The sequence below is a fragment of the Pongo abelii genome, chromosome 7 (assembly GCF_028885655.2).
Source record: "Pongo abelii isolate AG06213 chromosome 7, NHGRI_mPonAbe1-v2.0_pri, whole genome shotgun sequence".
NCBI classification, from domain to species: Eukaryota; Metazoa; Chordata; class Mammalia; order Primates; family Hominidae; genus Pongo; species Pongo abelii.
In genome coordinates this window covers 156,427,499-156,445,975 of record NC_071992.2, presented here as the reverse complement: position 1 = coordinate 156,445,975, position 18,477 = coordinate 156,427,499, and the positions used below count along the sequence as shown (strand labels likewise).

Genomic DNA, 18,477 nt, shown 5'->3' with positions numbered 1-18,477 from the left:
CTTGACTGTTTCTCCCTTTTCATGGACATCTCGATTGCAGTTGACTTGGGCCTCCCTGTGGCTCAGGACACCTTCCAAGGAGTCCTTTAGTGACTGCATCACCACCTTCTTGAGGTCATGATAATTGGCTTCTTCTAGACACTAGGTCATATCCCTGAATGATGTGTGTTGGGATGGTGACATAGAAAGCTTGCCTGTATGCGGCCGAGCACGGTGGCTCACGCCTGTAATCCCAGCACTTTGGGAGGCTGAGACGGGCGGATCACGAGGTCAGGTGATCAAGACCATCCTGGCTAACACGGTGAAATCCTGTCTCTACTGAAAATACAAAAAAATTAGCCGAGTGTGGTGGCGGGCGCCTGTAGTCCCAGCTACTCGGGAGGCTGAGCCAGGAGAATGGCGTGAACCTGGGAAGTGGAGCTTGCAGTGAGCCGAGATGGCACTACTGCACTCCAGCCTCGGGGACAGAGCGAGACTCCGTCTCAAAAAAAAAAAAAAAGCTTGCCAGTGTGCTCCTATTAAGCTCAGAGATGACCTTGCCACTTGACCACTGACCTTGGCAGTGTCCGTGGATGTCGGAGTATGTTTTGAGCAAGGCCATCACACTTCACTTTGTTAGAAGGGCAGTCTCCTGGGACGTAGTGTTGCTATGCAGTGTGGTCATGAGTATTTCCACTAGGCCATGATTGTTGTGGATAGGCTTGGCTGGGGGGCTTGGGTGGTAAGTATTTGGTGGTGGGCTGGGCACTGCTGACAGTCTTGAGGGAGTTTTCATGCTTCTCATTATATACATGTGTCTATCAGCAGTGGTTCCCTTCAGGTGAGTCTCAGATTTCTTAAGGGAGTCGTAGACTCCTCCACATAGTCAGTATTAGAATTGCTCCATTTGATCTTGGTGGGGTCTTGCTCCTGGGAGATGGATATGGGTTTTCCCTTGATCACAAGCCTCCCGTGTGCAGCCCTGTTTGTCCCTTTAGAGTTGTGGAGTCATACTAGAACATGCGCACCATGTAACTGTTCAGTGAAGAGATCAATGAAAAGGGCAATGGAGAGATCATGACTGGCCACTGACAAGTTGTCCAGGGTTGAAAGTAGCCCTGGTGATCAAGTGCCTCATACAGCCCAAGCCACATACTCTGACTGTCACCATCAGTTCTTAGGGATATCGCTAGCACCATAGCATGAAGGCAGCTACCTAGTGAGCAAAGTGGGCTGGAGAGCTTCCAGCTGCACCTTCCACAGACATTCATGCATCAAGTTTTTTATCAAAACATTGAAGTGAAAATCGAAGAAGAAGTCAAGTGTACTCCATGGCTTAATGACTGGAACACAGGTTTTGAATTTAAATACAGCTGGCATTTAAACTATTTATTTGTTGTGTACATTAAATCATTCAGTGTTTAAGTTTTCTTACCCATAAAAAGTGGGTAATAATTATATGTTTTTTAAAATCACACAATCCAGGGAGGCGCTGAGTATACTGGAAAATCCTCCCACTGTTTATCCGGTATATTTACAGCTCCCAAATGTAAACCTGGCTCCTTACTCCAATCTCATTCACAAGAAAGTGTCCTCTGTGAATCAAGCCTTTCTTATTCTTGTAGCTCTCTTGGGTGAAGCCATAATTGCATCTCTACCGTTTGAGTAAATGAACTTCACGTTTATAGTCCTGGTTAATAGGGCACGTGGCCCCATGCCTATCAGAGAGGCCGTGGACAGTAAAAGTGGATTTGATGGTGCTTCCAGACTCTGAGGCTAGAATGCTATTAGCACCGTAATGAAGGTGCAATAGCGTAGGGCTAATGATATCAAAGATGGACTGGTTACCACAGATTTAACACCGGATGGGATCTTATAGATTACTGCACATTGACCTGAGGATTTGACGATGCAGGTTTGTGCCCCTTCTCGCTCCGCACCTTCCCCGGCTCTGTACTGAGCTCCTTGTGGGTTCCAGGTACCAGGGTGTGAGGATGAAATGCTGGGTGTTCTGTCTCCGGAGACACACAGTCTAGCAGGGATACAGAGGCATCTGAAGCTGTGACTTGCGTCCTATGGAGGCTCCGAGGGGGGCCTCTGATCGCGCCCTGCAGACGGGAACCATCTGAGCACGTGGATTAGACAGACTCGGCAGATATTGGCACATCTGGTTTCCTACCAAGACCTCTGTGCTCAGCTGCCTCTCTCCCTTCGTGGTGTTTTTGCTTTGACCTTACCCTGGCTGCCGTCATGCCTGACACTGGGTGTTGTTGCGTCAGGAGAGGCCGCCTCCCTCTGGATCAGTTACTGTGTGCTCTGCTTCCGTCTTGCCACTTGATCGCCATCTACACAGTAGTGTGGGTGGAGCCAGGGCCACTCGTCCATCCACACACACCTTGTGTCAATGCGTTGTTCGCTGCAGGTATTTTCCAGATGTGCTGTTGGTGACCTGTGATGCACAGGACATAGCCTATTTGTTCCCCCCGATACTGTCATCTCCACCCTCTAGAGTGAGGGGCCTGGTCCTACTCAACGTCCTGACTTGAAGGCCAGCTTGGGATGCAGCCTCAGGGGTGTCAGGCCACGCTGCAGGTGCTGGAGGCCCGTGTGGCCCTGCCCGTGGAGCACGGGTGAGCAGAGGTGAGCAAGGGGATGCGGGAACCAGCACCTGTGGAATCCTTGCCCTGGGCCAGGCACTGTGGCGAATCAGCTTCTCATTCAATTCTCACAGCAGTCCTGTGCCGTCCTTTTTATTCTCCGCTCCTCACATGATGAAAATACACTTTGGTGGGATGGAGACATGGAGGAGATGTCTGGTGACACAGAGGCCAGAGAGGTTGTGTCTAAGCTGAGGGCAGGGAGTACCAGAGGGAGTTTCTTAGTCTTCTGGAATAAGGACTAGAAATTTCCTAGTTGGAGAGAGTGGGTAAGGACATTCATTTCAGGCACACAGGTGTGAAACAATATTGCTTTCAGCAACTTTCCCACCATGCAGCACGAGAGAAGCTCTGGGGTGTGTATGTGTGTGTGTGTGTTGGAGGTGTGTGTTGGGTATATGTGTATCTGTGTGTGTGTTGGGTGTGTGTGTGGTGTGCATGTCTGTGTGTGTGTTGGATGTGTGTGTGGGGTGTGTTTCGGGTGTGTGTGGAGTGTGTGTTGGGTGTGTGGTGTATGTGCGTCTCTGTACGTCTGTGGGATGTGTGTGTGTGTATTGGGTATGTGTGTATATGTGTATGGCGTGCGTTTTCTGTGTGTGTATGTGCATGTGTAGTGTGTCTGTATATGTGTGTAGCATGTGTGTATGTGTGTATGTGTACGCGCACGTGTGTGTGTGTGTGTGGTATGTGTTTGACCTGAGACAGGAGGAGCAGTAGGGGTCCGATGTGGAAGGGCTGGGAGCGGCTATGCTGAGGTCTGAACTGTAGCTGGGTGATTGGGGCCAGTGATGGTTTATCTGAAGAACAGATGTGGAAATTTGTTTCTTTATTCTTGGCTCTACTTATGAATTCATTTGTTCCAAGTATCTTATCTTCCTTTCTCACTGTTGAATACTGATTTAGTAATAATAATATTAGCTGGTACTTACAGCACTCTTTCCAAATGCCAGGCACTGTTCTTGGTGTTTTGTAAGACTAGCTGGTTTTGTCTTCCTGATAACCCAGATGCGAAAGCTGCTGCCTGAAGAGATCACATCACTCGCTCAGGGGCCTGGGCAGGAAATGACGATGGGGTCTGAGCCCGGGCAGCCTGCTTTCAGAGTGGGTGCTATTAACTGTTTTATTCTTTGCTGCTTAATATGCATTTTGTAAAAATTTAAAATACATCACATAACAAGTGTTTATTAGCAAGAGGGCTGAAAGACTGTATGATAAAATAATGTGATGATCACACACCAGGGCCTGTCGGGGATGGGGGGTTAGGGGAGGGATAGCATTAGGAGAAATACCTAATGTAGGTGACAGGTTAATGGGTGCAGCAAACCACCATGGCATGTGTATACCTATGTTACAAAACTGCACGTTCTGCACATGTGCCCCAGAACTTAAAGTATAATTTTAAAAAATAAAAAAATAACAATAATATAGTGATGATTTTCCGTAAACACACACGCGGCATCTTAGCTTCCAAGGAGCCCCAGGCATCAGGCGACGGTCGCTCCGCTAGCTCCTGCTCTCTCTCTGGACAGATGGGCTCCCTGCTCTGAGCTCTGCAGCGTCTCCCTGTGAGCCACGTCTCTTCAGCCCGACTTCTCCCCGCTCAGGATTTGTGTGTCACACTGTCATCACTTGGATGTCCTTCGGAATCTCAAACTTACTGTGTCCTAAATCAAAGTCATGGATCTTCATACCACACCCTGTCCTCTTGCTCCTCCGCCTCTCTCCCCCACTTCAGTAACTGGTAGTGCATTCTTCTCATTTTTTTCGGTCAAGAATCTAATCTTGAAGAGATCCGTGGCTTCCCTTTTCCCTTCCCACTCAGCGTACAGTCGGTCAGCTCTGATGTCTTCAATGGCAGCACGTGTGCGGAGCCTGACCATCAGTGTTCATTCACTCCATGCCACCCCCGGAACACGTTCCCATCGGTCTTCACCTGGCAGTGACTTCATCCGCTAGCTTGGTACCTCCTCTTTAGCCTTGTCCCCAGTCTGTCTTCCACGTTGAAGCCAGAGTGTTCTTTTTTTTTTTTTTTTTTTTTTTAAAGAAGTTGTTCAGGCATGCCTTTAGCTAAAAAGTCTTCGAAGGCTTCCCAGCCCCTTGGGAGCACAGGCGTGGGTCCTTTCTGAGCCTGGTGTGCCTGTGTGGTCTGGCTCCAGCTGCCTCTGCTCTCTCAGCAGCCCTGCCACGTGGACCCTCATAGCCAGTGTTTGTCCAGTGATGGGTGGGTTGGGCATTCAATTCCCCTGTGTAGCCCAGTCATGTGGAAAGGGCCACTGGAAATTAATTGGTCCAAATTCATATATCACAGATGGGAAAGCTGATGCCAAGAAAGGAAAAGTGACTTTCTTGAGTCTACACCTCGGTTTGATGGGGGAGCTGTGGCCAGATGCTAGGTTTCTCCTGCAGGGGTTCTCAGTTTACCGCCTTGCCTGGTGTTGGCTGTGGGCTCACGTGGAGCAAGGCATCGACAGACACTTCTTCAGGCTGATTCCTGGTGAAGTCACAGTGCCTCTTCCTTTATCAGTGGCCTTCAGTGTGGTTAGGGCCTGGCAGTTGTGGCTTTTAGGGTCAGACGCACCTGAGCTCTGTGGTTTACTAGCTACAGGAACTGGAGCAACGTACCTCACCTTGCCGAGCGACAGTTGCTATTCAAAGCCTTCCTGTCGGATAGGTTGGGGAAGTCCTGAGAGAGACCCAGTGTGTGCAGCTCCCAGTATTGTGTCTGGCAGGGGCCGGCCACCTAACACACACTGGTTGTGAGGATTGCTTCTTGCTGACCTGCTAGCAGTTTCTAGCCCTCTGCAGTTACTTAGTTTGGCATCTTTGCTGTGGGTCCCCATCAACTTCCTGCATGCGTAACACCTTAGTGTCTCCTCTCGAGTTGATTTCAGTCATACAGCTTTGGAAGGATATAGCATTCCTTTCTATAAGCCGGAAGTCTGTTGAAGTGCTGGCTCTCAGGTACATTTCTCTAATATTGAAGATCAGCAGTATTTAAAAGGCCACATCCTATGGCCAGAGAGTGTTTCTCATAACTAAATGAGTGCAAATGGAAAATGTCCTAATTGCTTATGGCTTGTAACAGTGAATTAATGGAAGGACAATTCTGCTGATTCCTAACAAGTCTCTGCTGCCTAATTTCATGCTGATTGTATTTCAGTTTTACTAAATTTATTAAAATCATCCCTTCCACAGTTTACCCTCCTCCAGCTGTGTATGCAGAAGGAGAAAAACTGTGAGCATCTTGAATGCAGCATTTAGCACCAAGTCCAGGGCAGCCTCATGGCGCGGCATCTATGAAACTGGTCTTCCTTGGGGAACCCAGGCCTGCTTCTTCAGGACAGTGCCAGCTGTCTGCTCACAGTCTCATTTGTCGTCTCCTTAGCCTTTCTCTGGGAGACAGCATAGGGCTGCCGGAAGAGCAGGACCTTCGGACTCAGACCTGGCTTTGAGCTTTGTGGCAAGGCTATTTATTTCCCTAAGGTTTCAATAGTAGTGAGCTTTTGAGGTAGTAATACCTGTGCAGCATTGTGGTAGGACTTAAAGTTCCTAAAGTGCTGCTCACAGTGCCTGGAGCACAGTATGAGCCTACTGAATGTCAGCTTTCTCCTTTCCCTGAGATTTGTTGTGAAGATGCTGTCATTCAGTTAAACGGAATGCATGTGGGGCATGTGCTCTTCAAGGCACTAGGTATGGAGCATGGTCCCTGCCCGCAGGGAGCTTTTATTCTGTTGAAGGATCCAAGCACTTGTGCTGCAGTGTGGTAAGTCAGAGGCAGGGAACGTGCTCCGTGCTGTTCATTGAGGAGGTGCAGCCAGCCTGGGCTTTGCAGGATCACAGAGACTCCCTAGGTCATGTGAGCTGTCCACAGAAACCCAATAACCAAGGAAGAATTTGTCAGTGGGAAGAAGGTAGGGTGGAGAAGTGAGGGAAATCTTTGTAAGGCCAGGTTATGATGTATGGAAAAAATGTTTATTAATAAGATTATTCGTCCATCCATTTAATGGACATTGATACATGGTTAATGTATAAATCATCTTCAAATGTAATTCTACTTAGCAAGCGTTTATTGAATGGTTGCTTTGTGCCAAGTCTTGTGTTGGGTACAAACACACACTTGAGAAAATTAACAAAGCCAAAAATTAATTCTTTCAAAATATTAATAAAGTTGATAATTCCCTAGCAGGTGTATCAAAAAGAGAAACACTATTACCATCTGGAATGAAAGAGGAACATACTATAGATCTTACAGATGTGAAAAGGTTAATAAGAGAACATAATGGGCTGGGCGCGGTGGCTCACGCCTGTAATCCCAGCACTTTGGGAGGCCAAGGCAGGTGGATTACTTGAGGTCAGGAGTTCAAGACCAGCCTGACCAACGTGGTGAAACCCCGTCTCTACTAAAAATGCAAAAATTAACAGGGTATGATGGCACACCCCTGTAATCCCAGCTACTCAAGAGGCTGAGGCAGGAGAATCGCTTGAACCAGGGAGGTGGAGGTTGCAGTGAACTGAGATTGCGCCCCTGCACTCCAGCCTGGGCAACAGAGCAAGACTCTGTCTCAAAAAAAAAAAAAAAAAAAAAAAGAACATTATGAAGAGTTGCATTTCAATACATTTGACAACTTGGATGAAATGGACAAATTTTATATTCTAACTTTTTGGAGATTTCCCTGGATGAAATTTTATCTTAAATGAAGTGAATTTTTTTTCCTTTGATGTTTAGTGCTTTTTGTGTCTTCTCTGAGATCTCTTTTCCTAACCCAAGACTACAAAGATATTCCATGTCTTCTTCTAGATGTTCTAGGTGTTATATGTTTAGATGTATGACCCACCTCAAAATAATGTATGGTCAATGCTGAGATTTATTTGTTTCTACACATTTGTCCAGTTGTTCCACCATTGTTTGTAGAAAAGGTAAATTTTATCATTGAATTGCATTAGCTTTTGGTAACAAATCAATTACCTGTGTCAGTGTGGGTTTATTTTTGGAATCTTTATTCTCATCCATTGATTTACTAGTCCTGGCCAGTGCAGTAGTCCAAGAAAGAAAATTTAAAAGACATAGATTTTAGAAATGAAGAAGCAAAACTGTCTTTATCTGCAGACATGATTTCGTACAAGGGGTAATCTCCTCAGTGTAGAAAACCTCCCAGGAATTTGGACGAAAAAGACAGGTCAATTAAAAAAATAGGGAAATGATATGAATGTGTAATTCATGAAAAAGGCATGAAAATGCGCCAAGCATATGGAAAGATGTTCCACTTTTTTAATAATGAGAGAAATGTAAAATGAAACTACACTGAGATTCTTCATCTGTCAGACTGTCAAAAAGCCAAAAGTTGAGCAATATGCCCTATTTTCAAGGCTTTGAGAAAAGAAGTGCTCTCTCAAGCATGGCTGTTAACATGTGAAATGGTTCAACTTTCAGTTGAACATTTGGGTAGTATCCATTAAAATGACAAGATTTGCTTTTTGACCCAGAAATCTCCCTTGAAAAATATATCTTTCAGAAATATCTTCATATATGGAAAGCAACTTATGTATGTGGTTATTTATTATAACATTGTTCATAATAACAAAATATTGAAAACAACTACAAATCTAATTTTTAGGGGACTGTTTAAATAAGCTATAGCATATCTGTACCATGGAATGGCACACACGTCTACCAATAACCTGCAAAGAATATTCTATAAAGGATGCTCTGTCTGTACTAAGTAAAAATTTTCAGGATCTATTAAGTGAAATTTAACAAAGAATAAGGCATACAAAGGTGGACAGCATGTGTAATTTATTTATTTATTGCAAGGTGGTGCTGGGTGGAGGAGGGTGGTGGGGAGGAAAAAGGTTTACATTTGTATTTTCTTGTTTCTGTGTAAATAAATGTATGTAAATAAATGTGGATACATTAAAGAAAGCTAATAAAAGTGGTTACAGGGGATGGGAGAGGACAGTGGTCTGGACGTGGTGACAGAGGTGGGAGCAAGCCGTCTCAGCACCGACGATTTTATATCACTTACATTTTAAATGATTGAATACACTTCTTATTGACAAAGTATGTAACTCCAGGTATGATGGGTGCTCTAGCAGTGTAGAAGCAGAGTGTCCATGTGGTATGTGTTAGAGAGTGGCATAGTTTCTTTGGAGATGCTGGAAAGGTTTCTCAGAGAAGGTGAAATTCGGCTGGATTGTAAGTGCAGGTAGGACGTGGCGGCCCTCTGCGCTGCTGTGGTCTGCGGCATTGGGCTCATCGCCCGGGGAGTTAGGTTGGGGGTCCCAGGTTCTGTCTGGCCTTGACTCTCTGACTTGGTACTCTCCTTAGTACCCTAAACCAGACTTTCAACTTGGTCTTCTAACAGTCCCCAGACATACCCCCTCCTTTGGACCTTGTGTCCTAACTCTTTTCAGCCACCACGGGACTCCTGGGCCTCTTGGCTGGAAGCTGTTTTGATGGCTGCTGTTGTTCGAACCCATCCCTGCACTGCTGTGGATGGATCACTTAATTTGTAGTTACTTGGCATCTTTAAGGCATCATTAACACTGAAGAAAAACTTTGGTGGAAAGTGCTAATTAACTGGAAAGTAATGGTATGGCTTTCATTTGTGAGTTTCATTGACCTTAAGTAAACCGTTGTGCTAGTCTCTTGGGGAATGAGCCCCAGCCTTTGGTCTTGAATGTTTGACTTATTAAGTGGATCACATCATAGCTATTAATTTTATGTCATATTATAGAAACAGAGCAGAAGGAAATCTGTGGTGACAGGTTCAATTGAGGTCTTTAAATATTAGAGATCTACTTCATATACATTTAAATTGGCTGGCATACATATGAGGGTGATTGTTTTTCTCTGACAATAGTGTTAGTTATATTAGAAGTTGTGGAACATCAGGAAAATACAGAATAACTGTTCATATAAGAGCTGGTCAAAACCTCAGGCAACATCTGGCATGACCCTCAGGTTTTAAGGTGAGGAGGCTGAGAACTGGAAAAGTGATGTGACTTCTCCCAGGTCACGTGAAGCTTTAATTATGGTGAATCATAACCTCACTGCTGTTTCTTCTGATGTAGAACCCGGGATTCTTAAGTCTCCATCTGAAGCCTCTTCAAGGGCCTCACATTCGCCCTTAGACATGGCTGGTCCCACATCAACGTGGCCCACATTGTGACTTGGATTCTTTAATAATGTTTACGAGTGATTGTATGTCAATTAATGGTCAGGATCAATTTCAAAAATCAACTTTACTGAGTGTAATTTGCATTCTATAAAATGCAGCCTCATTAACCACACAGTTTGATGAATTGTGACAAATATATACTCCACGTAACCACCACCACCACCATCAAGATACAGAATATTTTTATCACCCTCCATAGTTTCTCTGACCCCTTTGCAGCTAACCCTCTCCTGCCCCTAACTCCAGGCAACTACCGATCTCCTTCTTGCTACCAAAGGCTGAGATTTTCTAGTATCTCATATACATACAAGCAATGGTATGCACTCTTGTGTGTCTGGCTTCTTTCTTTCAGAATAAGGTGTTTTGGATTCTTCCATGTTGTGTATGTATCAGTAATTTGCTCCATTCTTTAGCGAGTAGTATTTCGTTTTATGAATTTACTACAATTTGTTTGTTCAGTCACCTACCTCTTGTCGGACATGGAGGTTATTTCCAGTTTGGCATTATTATGAATAAAGTCTCCGTGGACATTTACATACATGTTTTTGTGTAGATATGTGTTTTTATTTTTCTTGGTAGGAGTTGCTTTGCTGAGTAATATGTTAATTGTAGGTTTAAACTTAGAAGGATTTACCTAGCTATTTTTCAAAAGGATTTTACTATTTTATAGTACCACCAGCAATTTCTGAGAGTTCCAGTAGATTTCTTAGGATGTTTTTGGTACATGATTATGTCGTCTGCAAATAAAGACAGTTTTACCTCTTCCTTTCCAACATGTATGCCCTTTGTTTCTTGACTTATTGAACTTGCTAGAATCTCAAGTACAATGCTTATAAAAATTATTACAGCTACATCTTAATCTGGATTTTAGATACAAAACATTCCATTGCTTATCATCAAGTATGGTTTTGACTGTAGGTTTTTCATGAGTGCATTTCATAGAATGAGGATGTTCCTTTCTATGCCTAGTTTGCTGAGAGTTTTTAAAAAACTATAAATGGGTTTTGAATTTTGTCAACTATTATTTCTGAAGCTATTGATCATTCAGCTTTTCTTTTTGTTGCCTCTCAATAGCCTATTAATATGGTGAATGACATTGATTTTTGAAGATTAAACCAGCCTTGCATTATTGATGGCCATGATGTATTACCCATTTTATATTTTACTGAACTTGATTCATTAGTACTTTAAAAATATTTTTTACATTTAAATTCATAAGGGATATAGGCCTCATGAATAGTTTTCTTAGAAGTTTTCTATCTGATTTTGATATCTGAGTAATATTGGTCTCATAAAAAGATTGAGAAAGTTTTCTCCTTTTTTCTAATTGCTAAAAATGTTTATTATATAAAATTGATATTCTTTCTAATTTACATGTTTCTTAGAATTCAGCTGAGAGACCATTTAAGCTTGGGGTTTCTTTTGGGAGTATATTCTTTTTTTTTTAAATTTTATTATTATTATACTTTAAGTTTTAGGTTACATGTGCACAACGTATGTCCAACAATGATAGACTAGATTAAGAAAATGTGGGAGTATATTCTTATTTGCTTGTTTGTTTGTTTTCAGAGACAGAGTCTTGCTCTGTCGCCCAGGCTGGAGTAAAGTGGCGTGATCTTGGCTCACTGCAACCTCCACCTCCCGGGTTCAAATGATTCTCATGCCTCAGCCTCCTGAGTAGCTGTGATTACAGGCCTGCGCCACTAAGCTCAGCTAATTTGTGTACTTTTAGTAGAGTCGGGCTTTTGCCATGTTGGCCAGGCTATCTGAAACTCTGGGGCTCAAGTGATCTGCCTCTGCTTAGCCTCCCAAACTGCTGGGATTACAGGCATGAGCCACAATGCCTGGCCATCTTTTGGGAGTATATTCTTGATTCTGAATCCAGTGTCTTCAATTGGCATGAGGCTCTTCAGATTTTCTGTTTCTCTTTGATTCCTTTTGGTAATGTGTGACCATTTTATCTAAGTTGTTGAATCTATTGAAACAAAATTATTGATACTCTTCCCTGATTGTCCTTTTAATGGTTGTAGGATCTGTACCGATAATCATTCTCATTCCTGATGTTGGCAATTTGTTTTTCTCTTCTCTTTTTCCTTGATCAACTTAGAGGTTTGTCACATTTATTGATATTTTCAAGAAGTAGGTTTTAGTATAGTTGTTTTTTTTTTCTATTACTTATCCATTTTCAATTGATAATTGTCTAATCCTGTCTTCCTTACTGGTTTGTTGTTCCTTCCTCTGCAACTCCTACCCACCTGGCATATGTAGTCCTTTCTCCTCCTGTATTCTCATATATCCTAATACACTTATCCATGACACAACATGTCACAATTTACTCAGAGGCCTCAAGGCTTGTTTCTTTTACCAGACTCAAGTGCCCCAGGGGTGGCACTGTGCCTTCTTCCTCTCAAGTGCCATAGTCCCTGGGACATAGTAGACAGGGTTAGTGAGTGAATGATTGCATGGGTGAATGAATGCTATTCTAAACAGTTTGCCTGAATGGCAAGAGAGTGGGCTGTGCAGGCATGTTGCTCTGCATTCAGTTCCTGCCTGTGCTGCTTGCTGGGTGCTCTGAGCCTCATTGATGAAAGCAGCACTTCCCTTGTGGGGCTCTCGTGACTGTTGCAGTTGGGTGCGTAAGTCACTCAGTGCAGCACTTGGCATGGAGTAGGTGCTCTTTGATACAAGGTACCCACTGACAGGCCTTTCATGTTAGCTGGAATAATAAGTCGTGTGCCTAGAAAATAAACATTTTGGTTGTAGTCCCTTGTTTATGAATGATTTCTGTAATAGTCTTCTGTCAAAGTAAGGATTGAAAAATGCTCTCAGACGGGAACATCTTATGAAGTCTCTTGGATTGAGGAAAAGGGCTTGGACATCCTGTGTCTTTCCACTTCCCAGCTCCCCTTATGTTCTTATTATTAATAAGACCATATATATAATATATAAGACCTTATATATAATATTCTAATTGTAAAAGACTGAGGAGGCCTTTTTTTGTTATTTCTGGTTTTTGTTTTTATCTCAAAGAGGTAAGGCAGTGACATTGAACTTCAGTAAACCTTTTGATGTGGTTAGACTCTGTGTCCCCACCCAAATCTCATCTTGAATTGTAATCCCCATAATCCCCACGTGTCGAGGGAGGGACCTGGTGGGAGGTGATTGGATCATGGGGGCGGTGTCCCCCATGCTGTTCTCGTGATAGTGAGTTCTCACGAGATCTGATGGTTTTATAAGTGTTTGTTCCTCCTTCACACACTCACTCACTTTCTCCTGCCGCCATGTAAGATATGCTTCTTCCCCTTCTGCCGTGATTCTACGTTTCCTGAGGCCTCCCCAGCTGTGTGGAACTGTGAGTCAATTAAACCTCTTTTCTTTATAAATTACCCAGTCTCGGGCAGTTCTTTATGGTAGTGTGAGAATGGAGTAATACACCTTTTCTGTGCTTGATTTTGTTAAATTAGATATTTCCCCTCATAATTATATCTTTTTTGTGGTTTTCTACAGAGTAAAGAAATAGTGTATTCCCAGAAAGTAGAAACACAGACTATTTCTTCTTGGTGATGTGGTACTTTGACAGTTGTCTGTGTACTTTTTGTTCATTCCCCAGGTGATTTCTTTTACATCACTCTCTGTAGGTGACTTTTAAGTTTACCTTAAAAAAACAAACAAAAAGCCAGTGTGACATTTGTTGTTACTTCACAGATTTTGGCTTTTCACAGCCATTACTGAGAGTTTGTTTATTTCCATGACCACTGTGCCTGCAATTTGAGAAAGATGCTGTGTGTATGTTAGGCGGTTGGTTGGCTTCATTTATTTATTATTTAATTTATTCATACATTGCCTCGCTCAGCATTTACTGAGCTTTCTGAGATCAGGGACTACATCTTCTTCATCTTGTACTGAGCACAGAGCCCTGCACTCAGAAGATACCCAGGAAGTGTTTGAAAAGATGAATGAAAAAATAGATCAAACAGATGAAAGTCAGTTGAACTCTGAAAGTTTTGACAGAAAGATTTATTGAGTGTGTGTGTGTCGAGTCTCACCTTCTGCTGATGACAAGTGCAATTTAAGAGGTCCAAGACATGTTCACAAGAAATCAGCAACCCTTTGGAGATGACAGGGTGGTGCTTGGGAGTAAAGAGAATGAAAAAAGGATTTGGGATTTTGGTGAGGCCAAAATATGATCCTTGAATATTAAAAAAAAAAATCTGTATTTTTTTGAGCCATTTGTAAGTAAGGGGAAAGGCATGGCTTTATATGGGCTGTCGAGTAGTAATATTTACATAGGTGGAGACAATCAGTGAAGGTATTTCTCTGGCATTACAAATATTGAAGGGAACCTGTCAATATGTAGTCATGAAATATACCTATAGGAGTGGTGAGAGGGGATTTGGAATAGTGAGCTTTTAAAATGAGACTGAAGGACTCAAATAGAAATTTCTCCAAAGAAGATACATAAATGGACCATAAGCACATAAAAAGATGCTCAACATTACTAGTCACCAGGGAAATGCAAATCAAAACCACAGTGAGATATTCCTTCGTGCCCCTTAGGATGGCCATTATCACAAAAACAGAAAATAGCAAATGTGTGGTAAGGATGTGGGAAAACAGGAACTACTGGTGGAAATGTAAAATGGCACAGCCACTGTGCAAAACAATATGGTGGCTCCTCAAAAAATTACATAGAGAATACCCATACGATTCAGAAATTCCACTTCTGGGCATATACCCCAAAGAACTGAAAGCAGGGTCTCGGCATTGTCCAGCCACAGCAGCACTATTCACACGAGCCTAGGGGCAGGAGCAACCCAAGTGCCCGCTGACAGATGAATGGATGAGTAAGACGCAGTACATACATGTAATGGAATATTAGTCTTTAAAAAGAGGAAATTCTGACCCATGATTCAACACAGATGATTCTCGAGGACATGATGCTGAGTGAAATCCACCAGTCACAAAAGGACAAGTACTGTAGGATTCCACTCATGCAAGCTGCCTAGAGTGTCAAATTCAGGAAGACAAAAAGTAGCACGGTGGGTGCCAGGGCCTAGGGGAAGGGAGACTGGGGAGTCCATGTTTAATGGGTTCAGAGGGTCAATTTGGGAAGATGGAATAGTTCTGGGGATGGAAATGGATGATGGAGATGGTTGATAAACAGAATGAATGTGCTTAACACCACTGAACTGTGTACTTAGAATTGTTAAAATCTTAACTTTTATGTTATGCATACTTTGCCACGTTACAAGAATATAAAACAAAACTAGAAGAAACAGGACTAAAACTCATTTCCTCCGATTCAGCCATGTTGCCTCAGGGTGTCAGATGGGTAGATTGCAGGGGAGAAAGGAATTTATTTAATGAGCGACTTCTTGTTCTGTCACTATATTTCCTCATCAAATCTGCATGAATCTAGTGAGATACATATTAATTATTGTCCCTGTTTAACAGTTGAGAAGCTTTGATTTCTTTTTTTTTTTTTTTTGCGTTTTGCTTATGCTTTTGGTGTCATATCCTGAAACCTTTGCCTAATCCAAGGTCATGAAGATTTGTTCCTATGTTTTCCTCTGGGTTTTATCTACAGATCTTTGATGTAAAGGTCCACATAGTATTTTAAGCTTTGCCAGCCGCATATGGTCTCTGTTGCGTATTCTTCTCTGGTTTTGCTTTGCTTTGTTTTGTTTTACAAGCTGTAAAAAAATGTAAAAACTGTTCTTAGCTCTCAGGCCACACAAAAACGCGGTGGTCAGATTTGGTCCATGTGCTGGATCTGCTGTGTCTGCTGCTTCAGGACGGTCCTGGGGAAGGTGGGGTCCTTCAGTCTGGAGGGGAACCTGGTTGAATTTCTTGTTGCTATGGTTACTCTGGGTGCCCCAGGCTCCACATTCCCCTGAGGTTGCCCTGTACTCAGGGTTGCAGAGAAGCTGTGATGTTCCCCTTCCATCCCCAGCCATCCTGAGTGCAGCGCCACCCCCATGGGTGGGGTCTCCCCATACCTCTGTTCTTCGCCTCTCACTGGGTGCCACTGGGCCCCAGCAAGAGCACATGGGCATTCCCCGCTGTGCAGCACCCTTCCCCTCCTGGAATGCCTCAGTTGCCCTGGGAAGTCATCTCTTGGATGGGTTCCAGGAAGCATCCTGAGTGTGGAGTTTGTCAGCTTTTACTCACTGTCAGCCCAAGTGACCCTACCTTCTGGATAGAAGCACCTCCGCCCCCGCCTGTCACCTCATCTTACGTTGGAATGATGCTCATAGAAATGTGTTTTTCTCTCTGAAATGACGTGTTTAGGCCGGCGCAGTGGCTCACGCCTGTCATCCCACACGCCTGTCATCCCACACGCCTGTCATCCCACACGCCTGTAATCCCACACGTCTGTAATCCCACACGTCTGTAATCCCACACGCCTGTCATCCCACACACCTGTCATCCCACATGCCTGTAATCCCAGCACCGTGGTGGCTCAGACCTGTAATCCCAGCACTGCGGTGGCTTACACCTGTCATCCCACACGTCTGTAATCCTACACGCCTGTAATCCCACACATCTGTAATCCCACACGTCTGTAATCCCACACGCCTGTAATCCCACACGTCTGTCATCCCACACGCCTGTCATCCCACACATCTGTAATCCCATATGCCTGTCATCCCACACGCCTATCATCCCACATGCCTGTCATCCCACACGTCTAATTCCACATGCCTGTTATCCCACATGCCTGTCATCCCACACGCCTGTCATCCCAGCACCTTGGGAGGCCGAGGCGGGTGGATCACCCGAGTTCAGGAGTTCAAGAACAGCCTGGCCAACATGGTGAAACCCCATATCTACTAAAATACAGAAATTAGCCAGGCGTGGTGGTGTCCACCTGTAATCTCAGCTACTTGGGAGGCTGAGGCAGGAGAATTGCTTGGACCTGGGAGGCGGTGGTTGCAGTGAGCTGAGTTTGTGCCACTGCCTCCAGCCTGGGTGACAGTGAGACTCCATCTCCAAAAAAAAAAAAAGAAGCCATATTTAACCACAGAGTAAGTTTTGGAAGCCCTTTCCGTTTGCACCTACAGGCTGAGAATTGTGTAGACTCTGGGGCATCACAGGAAAGATGGAGCCTGCCGGGGGTGTGAGACAGTGCCATCCGGGGGTATAAGACGGTGCCCGCCGGGGGTGTAAGATGGTGCCTGCCAGGGGTGTGCGTCGGTGCCCGCCGGGGGTGTGAGTCGGCCAATGCTGATGACTTGACTGGTTGGGATTATCTTCAGACTCTTCCTAAGTGAAGCCGCTTGCCTCCTGGTGGATCAAACTAGAGAGTTACTGATGTGTGTGTGTGTTTTTTTTACATCTTTTAGACCCTGGAAGCTATCCTGAATTTCAAATACTCTGGAGGCCCGGGCCACACTGAAGGATATTACAGGAATCTCTCCCTGGGGCTGCATGTAGAAGTCGAGCCGTCTGTATTTTTCACCCGAGTCAGCACTCTCCCAGCAACCAGGTAAATGTCTTCCTGCCGCACCGCAGTCTTGTTCTAGAGTCTCAACAGCGCTGTGTTTGGAATCCTGACCTCAGTGTGTTTTTGTCCTGCATCCCATCAGATCCGTGCCGTTGGGCCAAGTTGCTTAGCCTCTCTGGGATGTAGGTTTTTCATTAGGAAACCAGGTATTACATGAGAACTGCCTCTCAGGTGGTCATAAGTGAATGGGCTTTACATATCATGCCGTGCTGTAGTAATAATGCTGATGAGTGCAGCATTCCTATGTGTGGTTCTCACTGTGCACACACATTTCCCGCCCAGCCTGGCCTGGCCGCATTCTGGCTTGCCTCTCCTGTTAGTAGGGGCTCAATGGATAGCACGTGTCTTAGGGACTCCTGGACAAGTCCAGCATCTCTTCTGCGTCATTCCTGGCATCCTCATAAGATGGGCACTTTGTGGAGCTCCAAGCCATCTTGGCATCGGGTCATTTCTGCCCAGGAGGCCCTTCTCATACAAAGGCTTTCTCTCCTGCCTGCTTTCCAGACCTAGTCTTTCTTCAGGGAGAAAGAAATTGGACAGTTTGTACACTTGAAACCCAGAAGTGGCGAGAGATACTCAGGGTATTCTTTTCTGAGGTGAGAGAATGATAGTTTCTCATCCAAAACTTTCCCCTCTGGCGACGTTGGAGTAGTGGAATCTAGAAGCTGGAGGTGAAGCTCCTGCCAGCTGGGGACCCTCTGTGGCTGCCATTCCTCCGCAGTGCCAGCAGCCTTCGGGAAGCAGGTGCTCTTCACCTCCGAGCTCGTCCTGATGTTCCTGTACGGCTACGTCTTGCCTATCTGAGTAGGGTGGGCTGGATGGGTATTATTTAAATGCTTACCTGTCTATCCTCGAAGGGGGCAGTGGGGGGATCCCATGCAGCCCCTCCTCCTCCAGTGGGCCCTGTGTGCTGCAGTGTCAGACAGCATGTTGTTGTCCATGTTAATGTTGGCATAAAATCCCTTGAAAATGATACAGCTCTAAATAATAAGTGTGGTTTTAGTTTATAGGAACGACTCTTTTTCTTCCCAGCCATTGGAGAATGCCTTCAGCAAGAATTAGTGGTTTAGCTGGGCCTTTTAGCATCACATTTCATCATCTGTCACCTTTTCAGTCCTCAGAGTAAGAGCCTTTCCTGCCAAGACTCGCCTCTGTT

The 18,477-nt window shown here is 44.4% G+C and overlaps 1 protein-coding gene across 4 annotated transcripts in view; it reads left to right on the top strand.

Moving 5' to 3' along the window:
• Positions 1-18,477, top strand: part of TRAPPC9 (trafficking protein particle complex subunit 9) — a 744,079-nt gene that overhangs the window by 431,168 nt on the left and 294,434 nt on the right. For all 4 annotated transcript variants that reach the window (XM_024250828.3, XM_009244129.4, XM_024250829.3 and 1 more), the window contains one exon: positions 17,161-17,303. In XM_024250828.3, the coding sequence (XP_024106596.1) occupies positions 17,161-17,303 (143 nt within the window). The remainder of the gene's footprint in view (positions 1-17,160; positions 17,304-18,477) is intronic.